This window comes from Marmota monax, unplaced genomic scaffold (genome assembly GCF_021218885.2).
Source record: "Marmota monax isolate L192 unplaced genomic scaffold, Marmota_monax_Labrador192_F-V1.1 WCK01_AAM20220418_F8-fsc00070, whole genome shotgun sequence".
In the NCBI taxonomy this organism is placed as follows: domain Eukaryota; kingdom Metazoa; phylum Chordata; class Mammalia; order Rodentia; family Sciuridae; genus Marmota; species Marmota monax.
This window is the reverse complement of record NW_026692116.1, coordinates 2,871,674-2,895,000: the sequence shown is the minus strand read 5'-3', so window position 1 is coordinate 2,895,000 and position 23,327 is coordinate 2,871,674. Positions and strand designations below refer to the sequence as shown.

The following is a 23,327-nucleotide window of genomic DNA, read 5'->3' as shown; positions in this document are numbered from 1 at the left end:
ATTTGGTGTGAAACAACTCCAAATGTTAGTAGAGATTCAGAATAGGATTAGTTGCTGAAATGGATTAGAACTTGAAGATGATTAGTATTTAGAAATGAGGTTGGCCTCTTATAAGAGAGTTACCTACATGAACATTCAACTTTCCCAGCATCATAACAGGAATTGGATAGAGAAAAAATTGTAAGCAAATGCCATAATCTTCAGTGAATGTGAGTAAATGATCAGGAAGTCAACACATGACAGAGAAAAGGACAGTACAGCTTCTGCATCAGAGGAAAACATATTTTGCTGAAGAGTACAGAAAGAGCCAAGATAATACTAACGTACCTATTTGTGTCTCCCTGCCTTCCTGGCCCTGTTGTATAAAAGGTATGAGAGAATGAGCAGTTCTTCCCACCAGAAATGACATCAATTTAATTAATGCAATAAGGCAGAGCAAGTGTTCCATGAAGAGGTTTAGGGTATAGAAAAGTAATCCTCAGATCTCAGAGGGAGGAGCAGTTCAAATAGAAAGGGCCAGGAGTGAAGAAACACAAAGCAGTCAAGAAGTAGAGGTGAGATGAGGTAGGAAATGAAATGTTTCATTTGTTGTTTGCTGGAGAAGTACTGGTAAGTGTGGTGTGACTACATTGACTGACCTCAGCAATCCTTACTTGGGCACAGTTTTTTTTGTTGGTATAGAAGTGCATGAATGTCCCAAAGGCTGCCATATAGGAATATTCCTCATAGGATAGACTGGGGGCTGCAGTTGTAGCTCAGTGGTAGAGTGCTTACCTAGAATATGTGAGGCACTGAGTCCAATCCACAGCATTATATTAAAATAAATAAATAAAATAAAGGTATCAAGTCCATCTATAACTAAAAAAAAAAAGTGAGACCAGGCTTTGTGGCACAAACTGGGCTTGGGAAGCTGAGACAGGATGATTGCTAGTTCAAAGCCAGCCTCAGCAATGGTGAGGTCCTTAGCAATTCGTGAGACCCTGTCTCTAAATAAAATACAAAATAGGCCTGGGGATATGGCTCAGTGGTTGAGTGCCTCTGAATTCAATCCCCAGTACCCTCCCCCAAAAAAGACAATGAGAATCTGAATGTAATAAGCTTTTTATCTTGTAGCTATAACAAGAATGTGTGGCTTTGAAAAATCAGTACAGCAATCTATATTTAGCATCTGTTAGCTAAATAACAGTCTCTTATGACTGAAGATGATTTTTCATGGTTCTTTTTTATGTTCTGAAATGACTAATGGAACCATCTGGAATTGTCAGATTTTAATTTCCCCAAAGGCCGGCAAAGTCTTATTTAGCTTTGTAATTCTTTACAATGTTAGGCTCAGTGCCTGGCACTGAATAAAAGAGTGAATAGAGTAAATATATAGAATTTTGGAATAAAAGAGGACATATATAGAAGGTCAGTATTCATTCTGCTTTAACTGTTGTTGTCATTCATTCCCTTTTAACTTCTGTATGTTAGTTTTGTGTGACCTTAAGTTTCTTAAACTTTGTTTTGGAGATGCTCAGTAAATATTTAACATAGGTATTATGTTATTTCTTACATAAGCAAGTGGAGGTTTAGAGAGGTTAAGTAACTCACCCAGTGTTACATAGCCAGTAAATAGTACAGTCAAAATTAATTCCAGTGAACCAGGCATGGTGGCATGCACCTGTAAAACACCAGCTAATCTGGAAATTGAGGCAGAAGAATCCCCAAATTCTATGCTGGCATAGGCAGTATAGTAAGACTCCATCTTAAAAAAAAAAAAAAGAAAGAAACTAGTCAATCAATTCTAATGGATTTTGAAGGTCAGGTGCTTTTCAGATACTAGACTTAGAAATAGTTTTAAGAGCATAGAGCTGATTTTGTGTTTCTTGAGCATAAAGCTTTAAAGCTGTGATCCTATACTCTCATGCAAAGATGTGTCTTTTATGACTTGAGAATTTATATGACCTGAGATGTTAGCATGGATTTCTCAAGCCTTGCTGGCACTGATGTGTGTTCTTCTGGACCACTTTGTATTTAGGTAGATAGGATTATATCTTCCCACCCAAAACCGTTACCAAATACACACTGACTTCTCCTTCTCTCTTTCCCTGATTGCATGGCAACCACTGTTCTGCTTTCTGTCTTTGTGTATAAAACAATTATTATTAGAATGTGAAATGATTTTATTTTGTTCACTTAAGAGCCTTTCATCTGGGCTGGGGTTATAGCTCAGTGGTAGAGTGCTTACCTAGCAATCTGTCAGGCACTGGGTTTGATCCTTAGCACCACATAAAAAAACAATAAATAAAATAAAGGTCCATCTACAACTAAAAACACTATTTTAAAAAAAGAGCCGCTAGGGCTGAGGCTCAGTGGTAGCGCACTTGCCTGGCATGTGTGAGGCACTGGGTTCGATTTTCAGCATCACGTATAAATAAATAAAATAAACCTCTATCAGCAACTGAAAAAAAATTTTAAAAGAGCCCTTCAGGGCTGGGGTTGTGGCTCAGCAGTGGAGCGCGCGCCTCGCACGTGCGAGACCCTGGGTTTGATCCTCAGCACCATATACAAAAATAAACAAGTGAAATAAAAGTATTGTGTCCAACTACAACTAAAAAATAAATATTTTTTTTTAAAAAAAGAGCCCTTCATCTAGCAATCATATCATTGACAACTCATTTGTGTGTGTGCCTTTAATTATGATTATGAATTAATTTAGAAACCATATAAATGCTTATGTAAAATGATTTTGTTGTTGGCTTCTGTATTTCCTACTGTTGTGTAACAAATTCCCACAAACTTAGCAGTTTAAAACAACAGACATTATCAGTTTTTTTTTTTTTTTGCATCAAGAATCTACAGCTTGGATTTTCTGCTCAGCCTCTCAGGTTGTAGGCCAGTTGTTGGCTGGGCTTGCATTGTTATCAGGAGCTTCAGTGGGAAAAGATAAATTTCCAAGTTTCCTCAGGTTTTTGGTAGAATTCATCTCATTAAAGCTGTAGGATTGAGATCCCCATTTCTTGCTGGCCATTGGCCAGGGACTGCTTTCCAGCCTCTAGAGGTTACCTGTAGTCCTCTTGCCACAAAAGCCTCTCCATAGGTACTCCTGTAATATGTAGCTCAGTTTTTTAAAGCCAGCAGGGAGAATTTCTGACTCTGGGAGGTTAGGCCTAGACCTCAACTGATTAGGGAACCTTAATCATGTCTACAAAAATCCTTTCATTTTTGACATATGACCTAATCATGGGAGTGACATCCATATTATCTTGGTTAAAACAAGTCTTACAGGTCCTACCCATCCTCAAGAGGAGGAGATTATACAGTGTGTGTAAATGGGATAAAAGGGCACCTTCGAGTCTTGCCTGCTATAGCTTCCTTTTTTAACCTATTTCACAGGGGTTTTTATCAGCTATTGGACACCCTTTCCCCAAAATTATTTTTAATCATGGAAGGAAAAAGAGGACTTGGGATTACCTTGAAGTTGAGGAAGAAGAAGACAAACAATTAGCAGACTCTATGGCTTCTCTGGCATATCTAGTATTTGTTCAGGGCATCAGTATTGATCAGCTTCCAATGGTCTTAAGGTAAGAGTTAGTAGTATTTGGTTTATTCATGTATTCTAAAAGTATCAAACTCTCATTTATCTAATGTCCAGTATATGCATATTAACACACTAGTACATTTAAAATAAAGTATAAACAAAGGCTGTTTTTATTAGTTCTAAATGATACTGGTTATAATGTTAAAGCCAGGTACTAGGAAAGTGCTCTAACACTGAGCTACAATCCTAGCCCAGATGAAATGTTAAAATAAAAAGAGGTGAATATTAAAATCTGTATAAGGGAATGGTGGGCACAAGAGTCAAAAGTGTTAAACTGGTCTTGGTTTTGAAGCTTTTGGTGCCTCCCAGAACTATAAGCAGGGCAGGTGGCTAGGTACTACTCATGGTTACTTTTAAGTATCATATTCTATCATATTACAATAACTTATGAAATATGCATATTTGCTAAGGCTGCTAAAGTACCACAAACTAGATGTTTATTAAAATAACAGAAATGTATTATCTTATAGTTCTAGAACCTTAGAAGTCTGAGATTAACGTGTCTCAGAAGGTTGTTTCTTTCCAAGGGCTGTGAAGGAGAGCCTTGTTCATGCCTCTGCCTCTAGCTTCTAGTGGTTTGTTCCCAGTCTTTGGTGTTCTTTGGCTTATAGATCTGTTACCCTGTTCTCTGCCTTCATGTTCATATGGTAGTCTCCCTGTGTACATGTCTGTCCAAATTTCCCTTTTTATAGAAACCAGTCATTAGTGGATTCAGGCCTACCCAAAGACCTCGCTTTACCCCAAATAAGGTCATATTCTGAGTACTACAGGTTATGACTCCAACATATCTTTTTAAGGGAGAATACAATTCAACCTATAACTGTATATTAAAATTTATAAATATGTGTGTATACATCATTTTTTTTTCTATTTTAGCCCATCATACCTTTTGCAGTTTAATATGGGGCATATTGAAGTCTTTTTGCAAAGGTAAGATCATTTATATGGTATCTCAGGATTAAATAGTAGTGTTGAGATAAACCTTGTCAAGATCAGGGAGATGGCCTTCTCTTCACAAGGCCCTAATTAATTGATTATTTTATAAAACAGTGAAGTGAATATTTATTAAGTCTTTTTCTTAATAAGGGATTTTCCAGTTATCTAAGGTTTTTAACCTTACTTCAAAAAAATGGTAATTTTTTACCCCACTGCAGGCTTCTCCATCTAAGGAGAGTCAGTCAATACAAGAAGTTCATCTTTTTGCTTCATGGATGCAATGTAAACTATATCAAAAGGAAGTAGACTTCTTAACCTCACAGTTTTTAACTTTGATTATTGGCAGTGATATTCAGTTATAGTTTTTCTCATTTGAGGTGCTAAGATCAATTATACCTTTTCTCATTTGGGGTGCTAAGAAAGAAGACTTTCTTTTTTTATAAAAAAGGAAGAAATTACAGGGTAACAGGTATGCATAATTTCTACAGACAGAAAATTTAAGCATTTTGCACAACTCTAAATGGTTTCTCTCCCTATAACAAGTTAAATTATTTCTTAAGATCAGTCAGGGCCTTGCAATGCTCTCCTCTATTAACACTAGTGACAGTTTATCAATTCCATCTCTTCCCAGGTGAAGCAAGATTTGTAACATGGCAAATGTCCAAAGCCTTAGCCTCTAAGGCATGAATTTCAAGGGTCTCCTGGCACAAGTAGTTATAGACTCTATACATTTTCTGTAATATATAAGCCCTAATGATTTTATATTTCATTAGTTTCTGTTATTCATACAATGAAAATATGTATTGTTTTGAATCTTTGTTTTTTTTGGTACCAGGGATTGAACCCAGGGGTGTTAACCACTGAACTTCATCCCTAGCCCTTATTATTTTTTTATTTTGAGACAGGCTCTAAGTTGCTTAGGGTATCACTAAGTTGCTGAGGCTGGCTTTGAACTTATGATCCTCCTACCTCAGCTGCCTGAGTCACTGGGATTATAGGCATGTGCCACTGTGTCTGGCTTAAGTTCTGTATTTATATTTCCAAAAAATTTAGTCATTAACCGAAAACATAACACTTCTAACTAGTTGCATGGCTAGAATAAGAACCTGGAACCTGAAATTGGTTTTCCAAAGATCTTAAATATTTAGTTAATAATGATTAATTATTTAAAAAGTATTATCACAAGTGGAATATTTAATTCTTTTTTGTATAAAAATAATTGAAAAAATTTATAGAACAGCCAACTGGAATATATCAGTTATAATTTATTTCTTAGCACTTGCTATTGAAAATCTGTTGATTTGCTATCAATAAATAGGCTCTGAGCAGGTAGTTTTGGTCAGATTTGGACCCAAATCAAAAGAGATATTAAAGGAGATGAAGAATTTTCACTAATTCTTCAACAAAATTTATCCTTAATGATATACATTTGTTTTTCTTAAAGAATCATTTGAAAACAATTTATAAAACCATATTGACAAATTTTAATATTCTCTTCCAGAACAGAAGAGTCTGTTTTCTCCAAAGGATTGGTAAGATTTGTTTGTTTTATACACACACACACACACACACACACAGATACTTGTGTGTGTGAATGCATACTTTTTTGTTTGTGTTTTGGTGGTGCTGGGTATTGAACTCAGGGCCTAGCACTCTATCACTGAGCCACATCCTTAACCTCTTCCATTATAATTTAAATACAAATCTTGTCAACACAGCTATTGATTTCACCTTGCATATATTTTAATCTGTAGGAACTGCTGGAGAATGGTTTATTGAGAATAGAAGACAACAGTATACTTTACCAGTACTTAGAAATCAAGAGTTTTCTTACTGTACCTCAGGTAAATAAAACATACACTGTAACTTGAAAATAACCCTTACATTCCTATACTTTAGTAAGGTAAAGATCCCTCCAATTCCTCCTCTGCCACTTTCTTTACCTCTGAAAACTCAAGTGTATTGCCATTCAATAGAACCTTCTATAATGATGGAAATGTAATTACCTGTATCATACAGTAGAAAAGCCAGGAGCCTTATTGAATGCTTGAAATGTGGCTAATGGGACTCAGGAATTTTAAATTTAATTTAAATTAATTTGAAATTAAATATCTATTAGTGGCTACCATAGTTGATACCATAACATCTAGAGAAAATGTATTAACTTTCTTGTTGAATACTTTTTGTTTCTATAGGGTTCTTTTTTTTTTTTTTTTTTTTTTAAGAGAGAAAGAGAGAGAGAGGAGAGATAGAGAGAGAAATTTTTTAATATTTATTTTTTAGTTTTCGGCGGACACAACATCTTTGTTTGTATGTGGTGTTGAAGATCGAACCCGGGCCGCACACATGCCAGGCGAGCGCGCCACCACTTGAGCCACATCCCCAGCCTCTATAGGGTTCTTGAAAATGAAATTCCTTTAGCTTTTCTGAAGCATCTGAAGCATTTACTAACTCACTACTAGAAAAACATTTTGTTTTTCCCTCCTTGCATTTATTTTGCCTAGTACTCTTTGTTGGTTATAATATCCAAATAAGTCCTTAGCTGTAGACATTTCTTAATATTTAAATAGAAAATCATGACTTTTGTTAATATATTAAGATGGAATATATCAGTTATAACAAGTTAAATAATAATAAGTTAAATTATTTCTTAAGATCAGTCAGGGCCTTGCAATGTACTCCATTTCTTCTACATGCTTGATTTCATTTTCTTGCCACTCTATAGATATATTTGAAAATTACCATTTACTTTTTTTATCAGGGATTAAACTCAGGGGCACTCACCACTGAGCCACATCCCTATCCCTATTTTGTATTTTATTTAGAAACAGGGTCTCACTGAGTTGCTTAGCACCTCACTTATGCTGAGGCTCGAAATCCTCCTGCCTCAGCCTCCTGAGCCGCTGAGATTATAGGCTTGCAACACCATGCCTGGTTTATCATTCACTTTTAAAAACACACTTTGTAACATCTCACTCTGTTAATTACAAAATCGATTATAGTTAAGTTTCCTTATAGAAATAGTAGTGGAATGAAAGGAAAAAAATAATTTACTTATAAATCTACCCTCACTTCTTTGAATTTTTAGTATTCACTATTGGTAATGTATTTGTTTGTAGTCACTATAACCTATTTACATCAGAATTAAATTTTTCTTTTTTTAATTTCCAGGGCTTAGTCAAAGTGATGACACTTTGTCCCATTGAGACATTGGTATGTACATTTGGGGGACTAATGAGTTATAATAAGAAATTTTGATAAATAATTTTATTTTTATTCATTTTATGTAACAATTTTATTTGTTCCATTTTAGAGGAAAAAGAGTTTAGCTATGCTTCAACTGTATATTAACAAGTTGGATTCACAAGGCAAATATACTTTATTTAGGTATGTATCAGGCATGGCTAATTGTTAAGTATTATGGTTGATTAAAAATCAAGTTAATATTATGTAATTATTATAGGATATAGTATTTCAGTATGTTTTACACATAATTCAACTCTAGTTAAAAGCCATATTATAATTGTCTAATCTGTGACAAGTAGAGGTTTATCAAATATTTTGGATACATATATATCCATGTATATATAATATAGTTCAGTTCAATTAATTGGAGCACTCCAAACTTAAAATAGGTTTTAAAAAGATTAAACTGAGGTTGAAACACTCCTGCTAGAACTTTACAATTTTAATAATCTCCACTATTCACAGTTGAGAATAGCTCTAGATGTATAATTTTAAAACACTAGAACTTTATAATTTTGGAAATATCCAGTTATAAATAGAATTACTAGTTAGTAAGAACAGTAACTATTACAAGTGGCTTTGTAATTGCTTGATCTTCACTATGGATTTTATATCCCTAGAAATAAAACATGGCCCATTTAAATTTGCAAAACTTTCATCATCATTTAGTTGTAATGTAGGTCAGAATAATTTCATACATTGTAATTTTTGCTTTCAAGGTGCTTATTGAATACAAGTAATCACTCAGGTGTGGAGGCCTTTATTATTCAAAATATCAAAAATCAGATTGACTTGTCATTTAAGGTAAGAACATAGATAAGGTGTCAGTTTCCAATTAATTTATTAATATTGGGAATATATCAATGTGGGGTTTTGCCCTAGTCTTTTTCTTTCTTTAGTATTAAGCTATATTCTTTCCCTATTTCTATTCTTAAAAAAAAAAATAACAATTTTGAAGTTTTGTTAACTCTAAATTTAAATTGTATTAATTTTTTGAGCTAAAATTATGACATTTTGTCATATGCTTCTGAAAAGTAAATGGAAACTTGTCTCATGTATTAGTGAATATACAGTATTTTCCATATAGCAAACAGAAAACACCAATATTCTCAAATGAGCAGTGTTTGTTTCAGGTGTTTGGAAAGTGAATAGAAGTATCAAAAGTTAAAGTTAAAAAAAATATAGATATACATTTTAAATGTGTTAATAGTTTATTCTTACAGCATCAGGGTATTAGAAAAACACAATTTATCATGCTATTATTTAAACCTTTCCCAATTTTTCTTTTGCTTTTCAGAAAACAAAAAACAAATGGTTTACAGGACCACAGCTGATTTCTCTTTTAGATTTGGTACTGTTTCTCCCAGAGGGTGCTGAAACAGATTTACTGCAAAACTCAGATAGGTGAGATGACCATTACTAAGGTTCAAATAGTAAACTACCTAAACTAATAAAATATATTTTCCTGTGATTTTATGATCTGGGTTAAGTAAAGATTTTTGTATTTAAGTTATTTGATGTGTAAAAACAATATAATCTCTTTTAAGAATGACCAATACTCTACTTTTATACCTTTAATGTATCCAGCATTCCATAGAGATTTGCAACTAATGTTTGTGACTAAAAATTAAGAACCTCGTGTATATAATTTATAAAAAGTTTATGTATTTTGATTTTGATGTTTTTTTCATATAAATCATGTAGTTTCACTTTTGATATACTAGCTGTTGAGAAATATTTTTAAGCATTTACAAACAAGAGGAATTTTTTTCTTTTTTAGTATTTTCAGTTGTGGATGGACACAATATCTTTTATTTATTTATTTGTTTGTTTGTTTGAATGTGGTGCTGAGGATCAAACCTAGTGCCTCACACTTGCTAGGCAAGTGCTCCACCACTGAGCTACAACCCCAGCCCAAACAAAAGGAATCTTAAAATCTAGAAATCAAGACAGTGCTTTCAAATATTAAAGATAACAATGTTCTAGAAGTAAAGCATTTGTCTAGCATGCATGAGGTCCTGTGTTTGATCCCTGGTACACACCTGCCCCCCCCAAAAAAAAACCCCACAGAGAATAGTAATTTTCACAGTTGCATTGGTGTGAGCTTAAATGCAAATTGAGTAATAAGTTAGTCCTTCTCCAAAAGATATGATGGTAATAGTTTTTAATGACAACCATAGTTATAAAAACATTCTCAAGATTTTTAACTTGTTTTGTGCATTGAAATTGCTGTTGATTATATAAAATTATACTGTAAGTAACAAATTATTTTTAATTAACAGGATTATGGCTTCATTAAATTTATTGAGATATTTAGTTATCAAAGATAATGAAAATAACAGTCAGGTAAGTGAATTATTTGAAAAAGAAAGAATGTATTAAAAATTCATAAGGAATGTTTCAGATTTTCTTAATTAGTATCTACTTAAGCCAATTTTTAATATCTTAGCCAGCTACAGAGTTTGGGATAAAGTGCCAACAATTTATTCTGCCACCTGCAGTTAATTCCCAGGAGCATTTACCACTGCACATCCAAGTTAACTTTCCCTTTGCTTTTTCTGTTGTGCCTCTGCTCTTTTCCTAGATGCACTTAGGTCTGTTGGGTAGATAAGTTGCAGATCCTAAGTTAACTGTAACCTTGTGGAACTCAACTTATATTCTGGTGACTTGTTCAGTTTCCTCTACCTTATAGTTCATGATTTAAGCCTGAACCATGTAAAATTATGGTATTTTAAAAAGATACATGATAAATTGAAGTATTTTCAGCACTAAAACTAAATTTGTTAATAGCACTTTTTGGATAATGTGTAGGAAGTTGGATTTTTTTAAAAAATACCATTTCATTTGAAGTATTCAATAAGTAGAAGACTATTTGAGGAAGATGTGTCATAGAAAAGTTATATTTGCTTTTACCTTTTCCTTCCCTTCTACTTACCCTATTCTAATAATTGCTTTCCTTATATGTGTCACTTCTGTTAACTATAACCATCTTAATTATGTGTTGTTAATCTATTTTTTTAAAAAAAAGTATAAGGAGAATGAAAAAATTGATTTTATGTAAAGATGCCTGAGAGTTTAACAAATACATAGATTGATTTATCCAAATCCATATCAAATAGAGAACATTTAATCATCACAAGAAGTTCCCTTATGCTCCTTCCCAGGTAATTCTGACCTCATTGCTCCACCTCCATCCTATCCCTGCCACAGGCAGCCACTATTCTGGCCAGGTGCGATGCAACACTTATTCTTTACTTTTCCCTCTTCAGTGATAATATAGGTACAGGAAGAATCATTAACTTGCACAAGGATACACATCTAGAAAATGTAGAAATGGCTAAGACTCCAGTGGCCAGAAGTTTTGAAATCACAAAAATCTTGGCTCCTAAAGGAACTTGTGGTAAAAACAGAAAAGTTACAGCATAAGATTCAGCAGCAGTGAAGAGACCCTAAGGTTTCAGGAAGGTGTCCATAATTAGGGTAAGGTATGAGTTTTTACCTTTTTAGTTATCAGGAAAGATTGTTAACCTATGTAAGAGATGATTTAAGTTGCTTAACAGTAAAAAAAAAAAAATGAATCTTTTTTTTTTTTTTCTGGTACTGGGGGATTTAACTTGGGGTGTTTTACCACTGAGCCACATCCACAGCTGTGCTAAATTGCAGAGGCTGGCTTTGAACTTACCATCCTTTTCCTGTCTCAGCTTCCCAAGCTGCTGGCATTATAGGCATGGGCCACTGTACCCAGCGAAAATGAATCTTGGTGATTATGACACACAGATTATTAGGTGTGATGTACAATATAATACAGAGGCAGCAGTAGGTTCTTACCTAGAGAAGAAGAGTAGCTTAGCACTGAACAATGTCTGCTTTGATATCCACAGATAATACTCACTTTGATTTGGCTTGAACATTTCATGGTGAAAAAAAAGAAACAACCAGTTTATAAAACTGACTTCTTATTTAATGGTTTAAAATTTTTTCCCTTAGGGATGAAATATTCTAAATTTTGGCCACATAAGTTACATAATTATCATACCAGGGAAATTAGCAAAAAAAAAAACTAATCCAAGATGGCAATCTGATGTCTTTGAGGCAGCTTAAGAGCTTGTGCATTATGGCAATGTTTCTCCCATGTACAATTATAATACATCATATATATAAAATGAGAAGCAAATCTGTCTCCTGTGGTTAATCAAAAAAATGACAGCTTCTGTAGCTGTGGGTTAGCTCAGTGGTAGAGTACATGTTTAGCATTTGCAAAGCTCTGGATTCAATCCCCAACAACCAAAAAAAAAAAAAAAAAGCAGTTTCTTAATTTTTAAGAAGTTTTGGATAAAGGAAAAACAAAATTATATTCTTGTCATACTAAATAATGGGGCATTTTATTCAGAAGGACTCCTCCCAGTTTCTATTTTTGATAGGATATTTGTCAAGAGGCTAACTAGTCAGATGAAAAATTTAAAAGTCAGAAAGATATACAGGAAATTTAAATAAGAACAGAATCATTCAAAGACAGCAAAGTGATTCATAATTGAATAATAATCCATTTCTTTTCCTGTCATTTCAAGTTATTGTCCACTAATTTACTCTTTGACATTCCCCTCCTCACCCTACTATTTCATGACTGTCTCCCTATATTGTGTCAAGAACTTTATCCCATACCTCAGTTTCATACATCTTTTCTTGAATCTTACAGCATAAGTCATGCTCCATATCTAATATAAAAACCAACTTAATTTTTATACCAAATATTCCTTATTGGGGAGTATCTTTAAATAGTTATTACTTGTTTTGAATTATAGTAATTCCAATGCACATCCATAATTATGCTATACCTTACCTTTTGTCTACTCATATTTTTACCCATCCACTTGCTTGCCCATTGTTTCCTACATAGTTTCTGATTGTAATGTGTACAGTAAAAGCAGGGTCAAAAGAAATGAGATTTCAAAAATCATAAGTAGCAGGAATTTTTAAAAATTGTATTGTGTAATGTACGTATACATATATTCTTTTTACTTAGGAAAAAAGTACAGATATCTCACATAATAATACATATATAATTCTATATAATCTATTCTTTCCTCAAGATTAAAACATATCCTGGTGCTGAGCATGTAGCTCAACATTAGAGCACTTGCCTATCATGTGGGAGGCTCTGGGTTCAATTCCCCATACTGCAAAAATAAGTAAATAAGTAAATGAATAAATAAATACAAATATATCCCATGTGAGGTATCTGCAGTGCCAAATGACTTCAGGTGATAAAAGTTCAATAATATTACAAGTAGCAGAAGTTCTGCAGTATTACTTTATAAATAAGAAGACATATACAAGTAGGAGAAGGGGGAAAGCTGGTTCTTGATCATGTCCTTTTTTTTTTTCTCTTCATTATTATGGTTGACTGTATTCTTTCCAAGTTCCCTGTCTGTTCTGGAAATAAATTTAATCGTGGTATAGAAATACCTTCTCTTCCTTTTGTAAGAGAGTCTGCAGTAGATTTTGGAATGTATAGTTAAGGCTTAGAACTGAAAAGATTTCAGAACTATTACATCAATTGCAAGTTACTTTTTTTCCTAGACATTTAAGATATATACACAATGGAATTTTACTTAGCATTAAAAAAGAACAAAACCATGGCATTTGCAGGTAAATGGATGGCGTTGGAGAAGATAATGCTAAGTGAAGTCAGCCAATCCCCAAAAAACAAATACTGAATGTTTTCTCTGTTATAAGGAGGTTGACCCATAGTGGGATTGGGAGGGAGAGCATGGGAGGAATAGATGAATTCTAAATAGGGAAAAGGGGTGGGGAGGGAAAGGAACGGGGCAGGGGATTAGCAAGAATGGTGGAATGTGATGGATGTTATTATATAAAGTACATGTACAAAGACCTGAATTGGGTGTCAACATACTTTATATACAGAGATACAAAAATTGGGATATATATGTGTATTAAGAATTGTAATGCAGAAAAAAAAAAAAAGCATTACCTTAGAATAAGTAGAGGGAAGTGAAAGGAGGGGAAGGCAGGGGATGTGGGGATAAATAAGAAAGATAGTAGAATGAAACAGACTATTACTTTATGCATGTATGTGACTGTATGACCAATGTGATTCTACAATATGTATACTCAGAAAAATGAGAAATTATATCCCATCTATGTGTGATATATCAAAGTATATAAGTGCAATTCTACTGTCATATATAACTAATTAAAATAGATAAAAATTGTAAAAAAATAATTTCAACAGAAAAATGAAAAATGGTGACACAAAGACCCACATTAAATGCTAGAGGTAAAAATAAATAAAAACGAAGGAAACTGAAATGAAGAATTCTTATGGGATGATAAGTATAGCATTAAACTGGGATGCAGAGGAAAAAGTAAGTGAGCTTGAAAATAGAGTGTAGAAATTCTATAGTTATCCTATATTTAGACAAAGGCGCCAAAAACATACATTGGAGAAAAGATGGCCTCAACAAAATGGTGCTGGGAAAATCCACATGTAACAATGAAATTAAAACTCTCTTTCTCACCATGCACAAAACTCAACTCAAAGTGGATCAAGGACCTAGGAATTAAACCAGAGACCTTGAGCCTACTGGAAGAAAAAGTAGGCCCAAATCTCCATCATGCCAGATTAGGCCCAACTTCCTTAATAAGACTTCTATAGTGCAAGAATTAAAACCAAGAATCAATAAATGGGGTAGATTCAAATTAAAAAGCTGCTTCTCAGCAAAAGAAATAACCAGTGAGGTGGATAGATACAGAATGGGAGCAAATCTTTACAACAAGCACATCAGATAGAGCACTAATCTCTAGGATGTATAAAACACTCAAAAACCTTAACACCAAAAAACAAATAACCTAGTCAATAAATGGGCCAACGAACTGAACAGATACTTCTCAGAAGAGGATATGCATAAAAGAAATGTTGTTCAACATCTCTAGCAATTAGAGAAATGCGAATCAAAACTACTCCAGTCAGAATGGCAACTATCAAGAATACAAACAACAATAAGTGTTGGTGAGGATGTGGGGGAAAAGGCGCACTCATACATTGCTGGTGGGACTGCAAATTAGTGCAGCCAATATGGAAAGCAGTATGGAGATTTCCTTGGAAAACTTGGATGGAACCACCATTTGACCCAGCTATCCCACTCTTTGGTTTACACCCAAAGGACTTAAAAACAGCATACTACAGGGGGCTGGGGATGTGGCTCAAGCGGTGGCGTGCTTGCCTGGCATGCGTGCAGCCGGGGTTCGATCCTCAGCACCACATAGAAATAAAGATGTTGTGTCCGCCCAAAACTAAAAAATAAATATTAAAAATTCTCTCTCTCTCTCTCTCTATCGCGCTCTCTCTCTCTTTTTGGAAAAAAAAATAAAAAACAGCATACTGCAGGAACACAGCCATATCAATGTTTATAGCTGCACAATTCACAATAGCTAAATTGTGGAACCAACCCAGATGCCCTTAAGTAGATGAATGGATAGGGAAACTTTGGTATATATACACAATGGAACATTACTCAGTATTACAAGAGAATAAAATCATGGTATTTGCAGGTAAATGGATGGAGTTGGAGAATATAATGCTAAGGAAAGTAAGCCAATCCCCAAAAACCAAAGGCCGAATGTTTTCTTTGAAAATACTGACTTATAATGGCAATGGAGGGGGGAGCATGGGAAGAATGGAGGAACTTTAGATAGGGTAAAGGGGAGGAAAAGGTAGGGAGGGAGCAAGGTGGGAGGAAAGAGGTAGAATGAGTTAGACATCATTACCCTAAGTACATGTATGAAGACATGAATGGTGTGAAAATACTTTGTGTACAATCAGTGACCTGAAAAATTGTGCTCTATATGTATAATACAAAATGAATTGCATTCTACCATTGTGTATAACAAATTAGAACAAATAAATAATGGAATTTTAAAAATTAAAAAAGAAATTATAAAATTCAAATACAGAAGGAAAAGAGATTTTTAAAATGGAACATAACATCTGAGCTCTATGAGTACAAGTGACTTATGGCAAGAGTAATCAGTGTCTCAGAAGGAAAAGAGAAATATTCCAAAACATAATGGCCAGGTATTTTTCAAAATCAAGGACAGACATTAACTTACAAATCCAGTAAATCTCCAGCAGAAACACCACACTGAGAACCATTGTTATCAAACTAAAAATTACAGATGAAGAGAAAAACATGTAAAGAATCTAGAGGAAAAAATGACACATTACAGAAGAACAACAATAAGAATGATGTCTTATTTGAAGTGAAAGAAGCTTAAAGACAAAATTACCATTCTGAGATAAGACAAACAAAAAACCCAATATGAATCTGTGGTTTTGTAGCCCTTTAAACTGATCTTCAAGGATGAAGGATAAATAAAACATTTTCTTAAAGGAAAAAGAATTTTTTAAATTATTTTTTAAATTTTTTATTTTTTTATTTATATATGACAGCAGAATGCATTACAATTCTTATTCATCTAGGGCACAGATTTTCATAACTCTGGTTGTATACAAAATATATTCACATCAGTTCTTGTCTTCATACATGTACTTTGGATAATGATGATCACCACATTCCACCATCATTTCTGACCCCATGTTCCCTCCCTTCCCCTCCAACCCCTCTGCCCTATCTTGGGTTCATCTATTCCTCCCATGTTCCCTCTCCCTATCCCACTATGAATGAGCCTCCTTATATCAAATAAAATATTCAGCATTTGGTTATTTGATATTGGCTAACTTCACTTAGCATTGTCTTCTCTAACTCAATCCATTTATCTTTTTTTAATAGTGTTTTCTTAATATTCTATTTTCCTTTGTTTTTTTTTTCTCTTTCCACGTTTTTTTTAAATATATTTTTTTAGTTGTAGATGGACACAGCATCTTTATTTTTGCTTATTTTTTTTATGTGGTGCTGAGGATCGAACCAGGGTCTTACCACATGCAAGGCAAGTGTTCTACCACTGAGCTACAACCCCAGCCCCTCTTTCCACATTTTTTATTGATGCATTATAGTTGTACATAATGATGGAATTTGTTACATATTCATTCGTACATGCACTCAATATAACATTATAATTTGGCCAACATCACTTCCTAGGACTTCCTCCCTCCCTCCTCTCCTCTCCCCCTGGGGTCCCTTTCCACTTCTGATCTCCCTCTGATTTTCATGAGATCCCTGCCTCCACATCTTTACTTTTTCCTCTCCAGCTTCCACATGAGAGAAACATTACCCTTGACTTTCTGAGACTGACTTATTTCACTTAACGTAATGGTCTCAAGTTCCATCCATTTATAGTGTTTTTTTTTTTTTAAGAGATCCAGTAACCTAATGTAAGACAGAAAATATTCTTATTTTCATAGCTTCTTCACTCCTACGTGCTTCTAAAAATATTACAGTTCATCATAGGGAAGATTTGTAGAATTATACTGAACAGAATATGTAACAAATTTCCTTTAACCTAATTCTGGTATGTGTTTTTATTACCTGAAGTTTTATGGTTATGGGCTGTGTATTAAGACAAATTATCACCATCGAAAACAAGGTTTTAATATTAAAAACCTTTTAGATTTGCATTGTTCATTACAGTAGACAATAGCCATTGTGGTTATTGAAATTTTAAGTGGCATTGGATACTGCCATTTTAGATCACTATTTCTCAGCATATGATCCTAATCAATGGGGTTTTTGGTAAATTTCTGGATTCAGCTCCGTATCTATTCAGTGAAAACCTCTGAGTAAAGCAATACATCTATATTTTTAACTAACATAGTGAAATTTGAGAACTTCCACATATTATGCATGAAAATATTTTTATGAGGTATCATTTGCAAATAATAGATGGTAATATTAACTAAAACTAAATAAAAACTGTGGAATGCAGCTGCATTGGTAGAGAAAAATTCCAGCTTAAAATGCTTATATTAGAAAAGGATTATTAAATGAATTTTCTGGTATGATTGTTTAAAGTTGCATGAAGATATAATCTGTTGATTAAAAAGGGACTATAAGTACAAACAGAAAAATAAAAAATTATAGGACAACGTATAAGTACATTTGAAAGCTTTAGTGAAATGGAATTTTTTTGATAGCACCATCTACTAAAAAAAATAATAAAACCTAAGATCAGATAATTTTATCACACTTTCAAGAAACAGATAACTCAAATCTTATATGTTTCAAAGAGTAGAAAAAGAATTGTCATAACTGCTACTGTAAGTCTATTTGGGAAGATAGGGCCTTAATACCAAAACAAATAATATAGTAGTCCTCCGTTACCCACCATCTTGCTTCCTTCAGCTGCAGTTTACCCATAATCAAGCACAGTCCAAAAATACTAAATACAAAATTCCAAAAATAAATAGTTTGTAAGTTTTAAATTATACAATGTTCTGAGTAGCCCAAAATTATCCTTGTGCAGCATATCTGTACTACATATGTTACCTATTTGGAGGGGTCCTTTCTAAGAAATATTTGCTTAGCCCAAGAATGTCTTATAGAAATGATTTAATTTTAAGTTTTATATTAGGTCTGTGATCCATTTCAAATAAATTATTTATATGGTATAAAGTATGAATTAAAAGAATTTTCTTTTGACTTCAGCACTATTTGTTAAGAAGACTGTTTCCCAAACTAGTTGGATTATGTTGATACCTTTGTCAAAAATGAATTGAGTTGTATTTTGGACTCTGTTCTGTTCAGTCCTCATATGTCTATTTTGTTTTGTTTTGTTTTTATCAGTACCACATAGTCTTGACTACTGTGGTTTAATAGTATTTGTTTGTTTTGGTACTGGACACATTGAGTCCAGGACCTCATACATTAAGCACAAAATCTACCATTGAATTATACATACCCTCGTCCGTACTAAGCCTTGAACTCAAGTAATGCAAGTCTGCCAAGTTTTTTCTTTTTCAAAATTGTTTTGGCTATTATAGGTCCTTTATTTTGTCATATAAACTTTAGAATCATCATTGTCAATCATCTCTACCCACAAAGGGCTAAGTTAAGATTCCATTTATGTGATATTCTGGAAAAGGCAAAAATTACAAAAACAAAAATCAGTGGCTGCTGGGGGTAGGGAAAAATAACAAAAGGACACAAACTTCTGGGGTCATGGAAATTCATGGTGGTGGTTATATGACGTATGCATTTATTTTGAACTACATAGCTAAAAGAGTATATTTTAATGTAAATAAGTGATACCTAAATAAATCTGGCTTTAAAAAACAATAGAACAAGATTAGGCTCGATATTGCACTAGGCTAGAACTCCCCATGAATAAGCAAGTGCACCCATTAAATAAAAATCTGCTGTAATGTTTATTTTTGAATGATAGTTTTTTCTGCATTATATTTATATATTAATAAAATTATATCAGTGTTACATATAGGAAAGTTTTTTGGTAGATTTTTATTTCAACTATATAAATAAAAGTGTTTTGAATTGTGATGTGAAACATCACAACTGTGGGTCATAGTAGAAGTATTTTGAAAAGTACTACTGTAGAAAAACTTTTATCCTGTATGAAAAAGAAAACAGCAGTTTCAGTGCTTCATTGTTTGAAATATTGAAAAATTAGTAGCAGGCTAGGTGCGGTGGTGCATACCTGAAATCCCAGCAGCTTAGGTGGCCAAGGCAGGCAGATCTCGAGTTCAAAGCCAGCATCTACAATTTCGTGAGGCCCTAAGCAGCTTAGCAAGACCTTGTCTCAAAATACAAAAAATGCTGGGGATGTTGCTCAGTGTTTAAGTACCCCTGGGTACTTAATCCCCAATACAAAAAAAAATAGTAGCAGGATAAATTATATACCAGGATTCCTATATGCCAATTAAAATTTAAAAATTAGAGATACAGCATAATTCAAAAGTACAACATAAACAAAAAAAGGAAACTGAAGCAAGATTATTCACAGTATTGTATAAAAATTGTATATGAAAACCGGTCATGTATTTTTAAGTGATACAGACATTAGGAAGCTAACCATGCAAGTCTGGATAATAACTACCTCTTGAATAAAAGGGAATTCAACCATATCTAGTGTTTTTATTTAAATATGAGAAAATGTTTTATTTTGATAAAGATAAATGTGGATTTAAAGGGTGTGTTATCTACATACTTTGTATTTGAATGTCATCAGTAACCTACCTAGAAGTGAAATCCATCAGTGGTAGTATGTTCCACCTGCAAGCTTAGAGGTGAAGGCAAAAGAGAAGGTTAAAGGGAAGGAGGTAGACAGAGAAGTTCTTTAAAGGAAAAAGCAGGGGCTGGGGGTGGTTGGATGAAGAGAGGTCAAAATAGGAGACAAGAGCAGTGGGTACATGTGATACATTAATATGCTTATTCTGTGGGACTGCAGTGGTTGAAGAAAATCCAGCTATAATACTGTATAAGTCATGTTTTCTATAAAAAGGTTAAGGAAACTTTGTGTTGATGGAAATTTAGAAGTGTATTTAAAATAATTTTTAAATTACACCACTAAAAACAGGTTTGTGGCTTTTAAAAAGACAGAATAATTAAGGTGGGAATATGGCTCAATAAGTGGTAGACTACTTGCCTAGAATCAGTGAGGCCCCAGGTTTGATCCCCAGTACTGGGGGGAAAACAAATAGGATAATTAAGTAAAAAGCAGTAATCAAAATTCCATCAAACATTGTTGATATTATAGCTATATGCCCTTCTAGACTCTCTGCTGGCACATCTATAACATTTTGAAAAATAAAAATGAAGTCATACTCTAGGAATTATACTGCTGTATAACCTTTTCCTCATTTACCAATATGTACTGAAGAACAGTGCTTTTTATTGGCTGTGTAGTTATCCATTACGTAAATGTACCAGAACTTACCATTCTGCTGTGAAATGTTTTCATGAATTTCAATTTTCACTATTTAAACATTATTTTTTTTAAAAAGCCATCTCTGCAGTAAAATCATTAGAACATACATCTTTAATTATTTCCCCAAGATAAATTTGTAGATGTTAAATGAAATAATAGGCATATTTCTGAGGATTTGAATTTTTTTAGTTCTTCCCTAGAACTCTACTTTTCTTAGCAGTGTACACACGGGCAAATGAAAAGAACAGATTTAGATGAAAAGGAAATGTGACAGTTACTAATGTTACCAATTGTGTAATGTAAGTAAGTGTGATAGATTTTATCTGGAGGATTATAAGTAAAATTTTATATATGCTTGGCTCAAAATAAGTTCATTTAAAAATATTTTTTCAAGTGGTCCATTTCATTTTTATAGTTAGGGTAACTGGGTTGCTCTTTTACCTAAGATATTTTCCAGTATAAAGAGTACTTAGAAACTTAATAATGCCAGTGGATTTTCATTCTTTTTCTTCTTCATCCCCTTCTTTTAAAAATAAAGACTTTGTTAATATCCTCCTTTAGTACTGTATCTGGAAATGATCTTGAAATGCAAACTTCTCAGATATGAGACAACATAACCCTAAGCTGCCAAATTATATTTGTTTTTTTTTTTTTTTTTAAAAAGTGTCCATCAATAGGAGAGAAAACAAATCATCTTGATCTGTAGCAAGGATATAAATTGAAGAGCCCAGGGTTGAATATTTAGGATAGAGTCATCATGGAATGGTTTGTATGGGAAGAGAAATGTTTCAAACCATGTAAAATTAGCATCAGATAATTTTCTCATTGGATAAAAATTAGAGCTCTCAAAAGTAGGAGCTAGCCAAAGGCAGCCGCAATGATAATGAGCATAGAGCCCTATGTATATTTTTGTTTCAACTGTTAATCATATAACATAATCAGCTGTGGTATAAAAGTGTTAAACATTAAATTATCTTGAAAAGCAAGGATCATGTTTCATTAATTTTTGTTTCTCCCACTCTTGAGTACATGTTTAGTAATAGGAAACTGGTAAGTATTGAATCAAATTACTAATTCTTCTATTAATTCTTCCTAACAGACTGGATTATGGACAGAACTTGGAAAGATTGAGAATAATTTCTTAAAGCCACTTCATACAGGACTTAATATGTCAAAAGCACATTATGAAGCAGAAATTAAAAATAGCCAAGAAAACAGCCAAGGTTAGTAATATGCAATTTTATTTTCATTAAGTTTCTCAAATTCTGGAACTACCAAACTCAAAAAGAACACTTATGCCAAACAAGGGACCACAACAGCTGTGATTCTATTTTTAATTAAAATGATTCTTGGTTGATCTATAAGCCAATTACTATTGAAATTGGGTTAGTGAAAATTTAAACCAAGTTGAAGCATATTTTGTTTTAAAGCTCAAGTTCAGATTTAGTGTGGTTGTACTGCAAGTATTACCCTTTGAGTGCTATCATACTTTATTCTGTATTGCTAGGTCAGTTCCCCCATCTCACTCCTGAGTAAATCTGAACAAATTATGAGAAAGAATCTTAGATCCAAAATTACTTTGTCAGAAATTCTGCTATAATAATCTTGTGATCTCTTCCATATATCTATGGTGATATTTTTAGAGGCATTACTAGAAATTTTCTTTTTCAGATTTATAATGACTATAATTCAGATTATACTCTAAAGAAAAGTTCATCCTATACATGACAAAATAATGTTTATCTAAAGCATTAATTCACATGTTACAGAATTGATACTTTTATTTGCTTATAATTCAATATAAATATTCTTAGAGCTGATGTTAAGATTCAATAATTTACACAAATAACTTGCACATTTTTTAATGATGAAGGTAGCTTATAAATGTATTATTAAAATCTGAGAGTTGTTTTACTTATTTATTTTGTGGGGGGTACTGAGGATTGAACCCAGGCCCAGGGATGCTTTACCACTGAGCTACATCCCCTGCCCTTTTTATTTTAATTTTGAGACAGGGCCTTACAAAGTTGCTGAGGCTGGCCTGAAATTTGCAATCCTCCTGCCTCAGCCTCTTGAGTTGCTGAGAATACAGGCGTGCACCATTGCACCTAGCTCTTGAAAGTTATTTTAATGGCTAAGTATGACATGATTTTTTTTTTTCTTTCTCTTACAGCAGTCCAGAAGTCTAAGGATCTTTGTTCTGTAACTGTCGGTGGAGAAGAGATCCCTAATATGCCCCCTGAAATGCAACTTAAGGTGATTTGAAAATTTTTAAAGCTATATCAAGATGAAATCTTTTGTTTTGTTGTAAAGGCAGCATGAGCAACACTAATTTTCTTGGCATTACAGGTCCTACATTCAGCTCTTTTCACGTTTGATTTGATTGAAAGTGTTCTGGCTCGAGTAGAAGAACTCATTGAAATAAAAACAAAGTCTACCTCTGAAGAAAATGTTGGGATAAAGTAAAAGTGTTACTTTCTAAATAAAAACTAATAAAGTACATATGCTTTATTTAATACCTTTTATAAAAACAGTTTTACTAGAAAAAATACTAGCTTTTCTCAGTTGTCTGTTTCTATAATGACACATTATAGATTAGTATTCTTTGGTTTTAAAAAATTAAAATATTGCTTTTGAAAATCCAATACAAACTAATAATTTTGTACATTTCATAAAATGTTAAAATGCTTTATTCATTTATGTAGGG

The 23,327-nt window shown here is 33.3% G+C and overlaps 1 protein-coding gene across 1 annotated transcript in view; it reads left to right on the top strand.

Annotated features, from left to right (window-relative positions):
* The window catches only part of Glmn (glomulin, FKBP associated protein), a 50,185-nt gene extending 27,063 nt beyond the window's left edge, over positions 1–23,122 (top strand). Inside the window, exons 8-19 of the mRNA XM_046461735.2 lie at positions 3,376–3,563; positions 4,457–4,510; positions 6,018–6,048; positions 6,271–6,360; positions 7,688–7,729; positions 7,830–7,903; positions 8,482–8,566; positions 9,060–9,166; positions 10,045–10,108; positions 21,720–21,843; positions 22,794–22,876; positions 22,970–23,122. Of these exons, the coding sequence (XP_046317691.1) occupies positions 3,376–3,563; positions 4,457–4,510; positions 6,018–6,048; positions 6,271–6,360; positions 7,688–7,729; positions 7,830–7,903; positions 8,482–8,566; positions 9,060–9,166; positions 10,045–10,108; positions 21,720–21,843; positions 22,794–22,876; positions 22,970–23,086 (1,059 nt within the window). The 3' untranslated portion in view covers positions 23,087–23,122. The remainder of the gene's footprint in view (positions 1–3,375; positions 3,564–4,456; positions 4,511–6,017; positions 6,049–6,270; positions 6,361–7,687; positions 7,730–7,829; positions 7,904–8,481; positions 8,567–9,059; positions 9,167–10,044; positions 10,109–21,719; positions 21,844–22,793; positions 22,877–22,969) is intronic.
* The last annotated feature ends 205 nt before the right edge of the window (positions 23,123–23,327 follow it).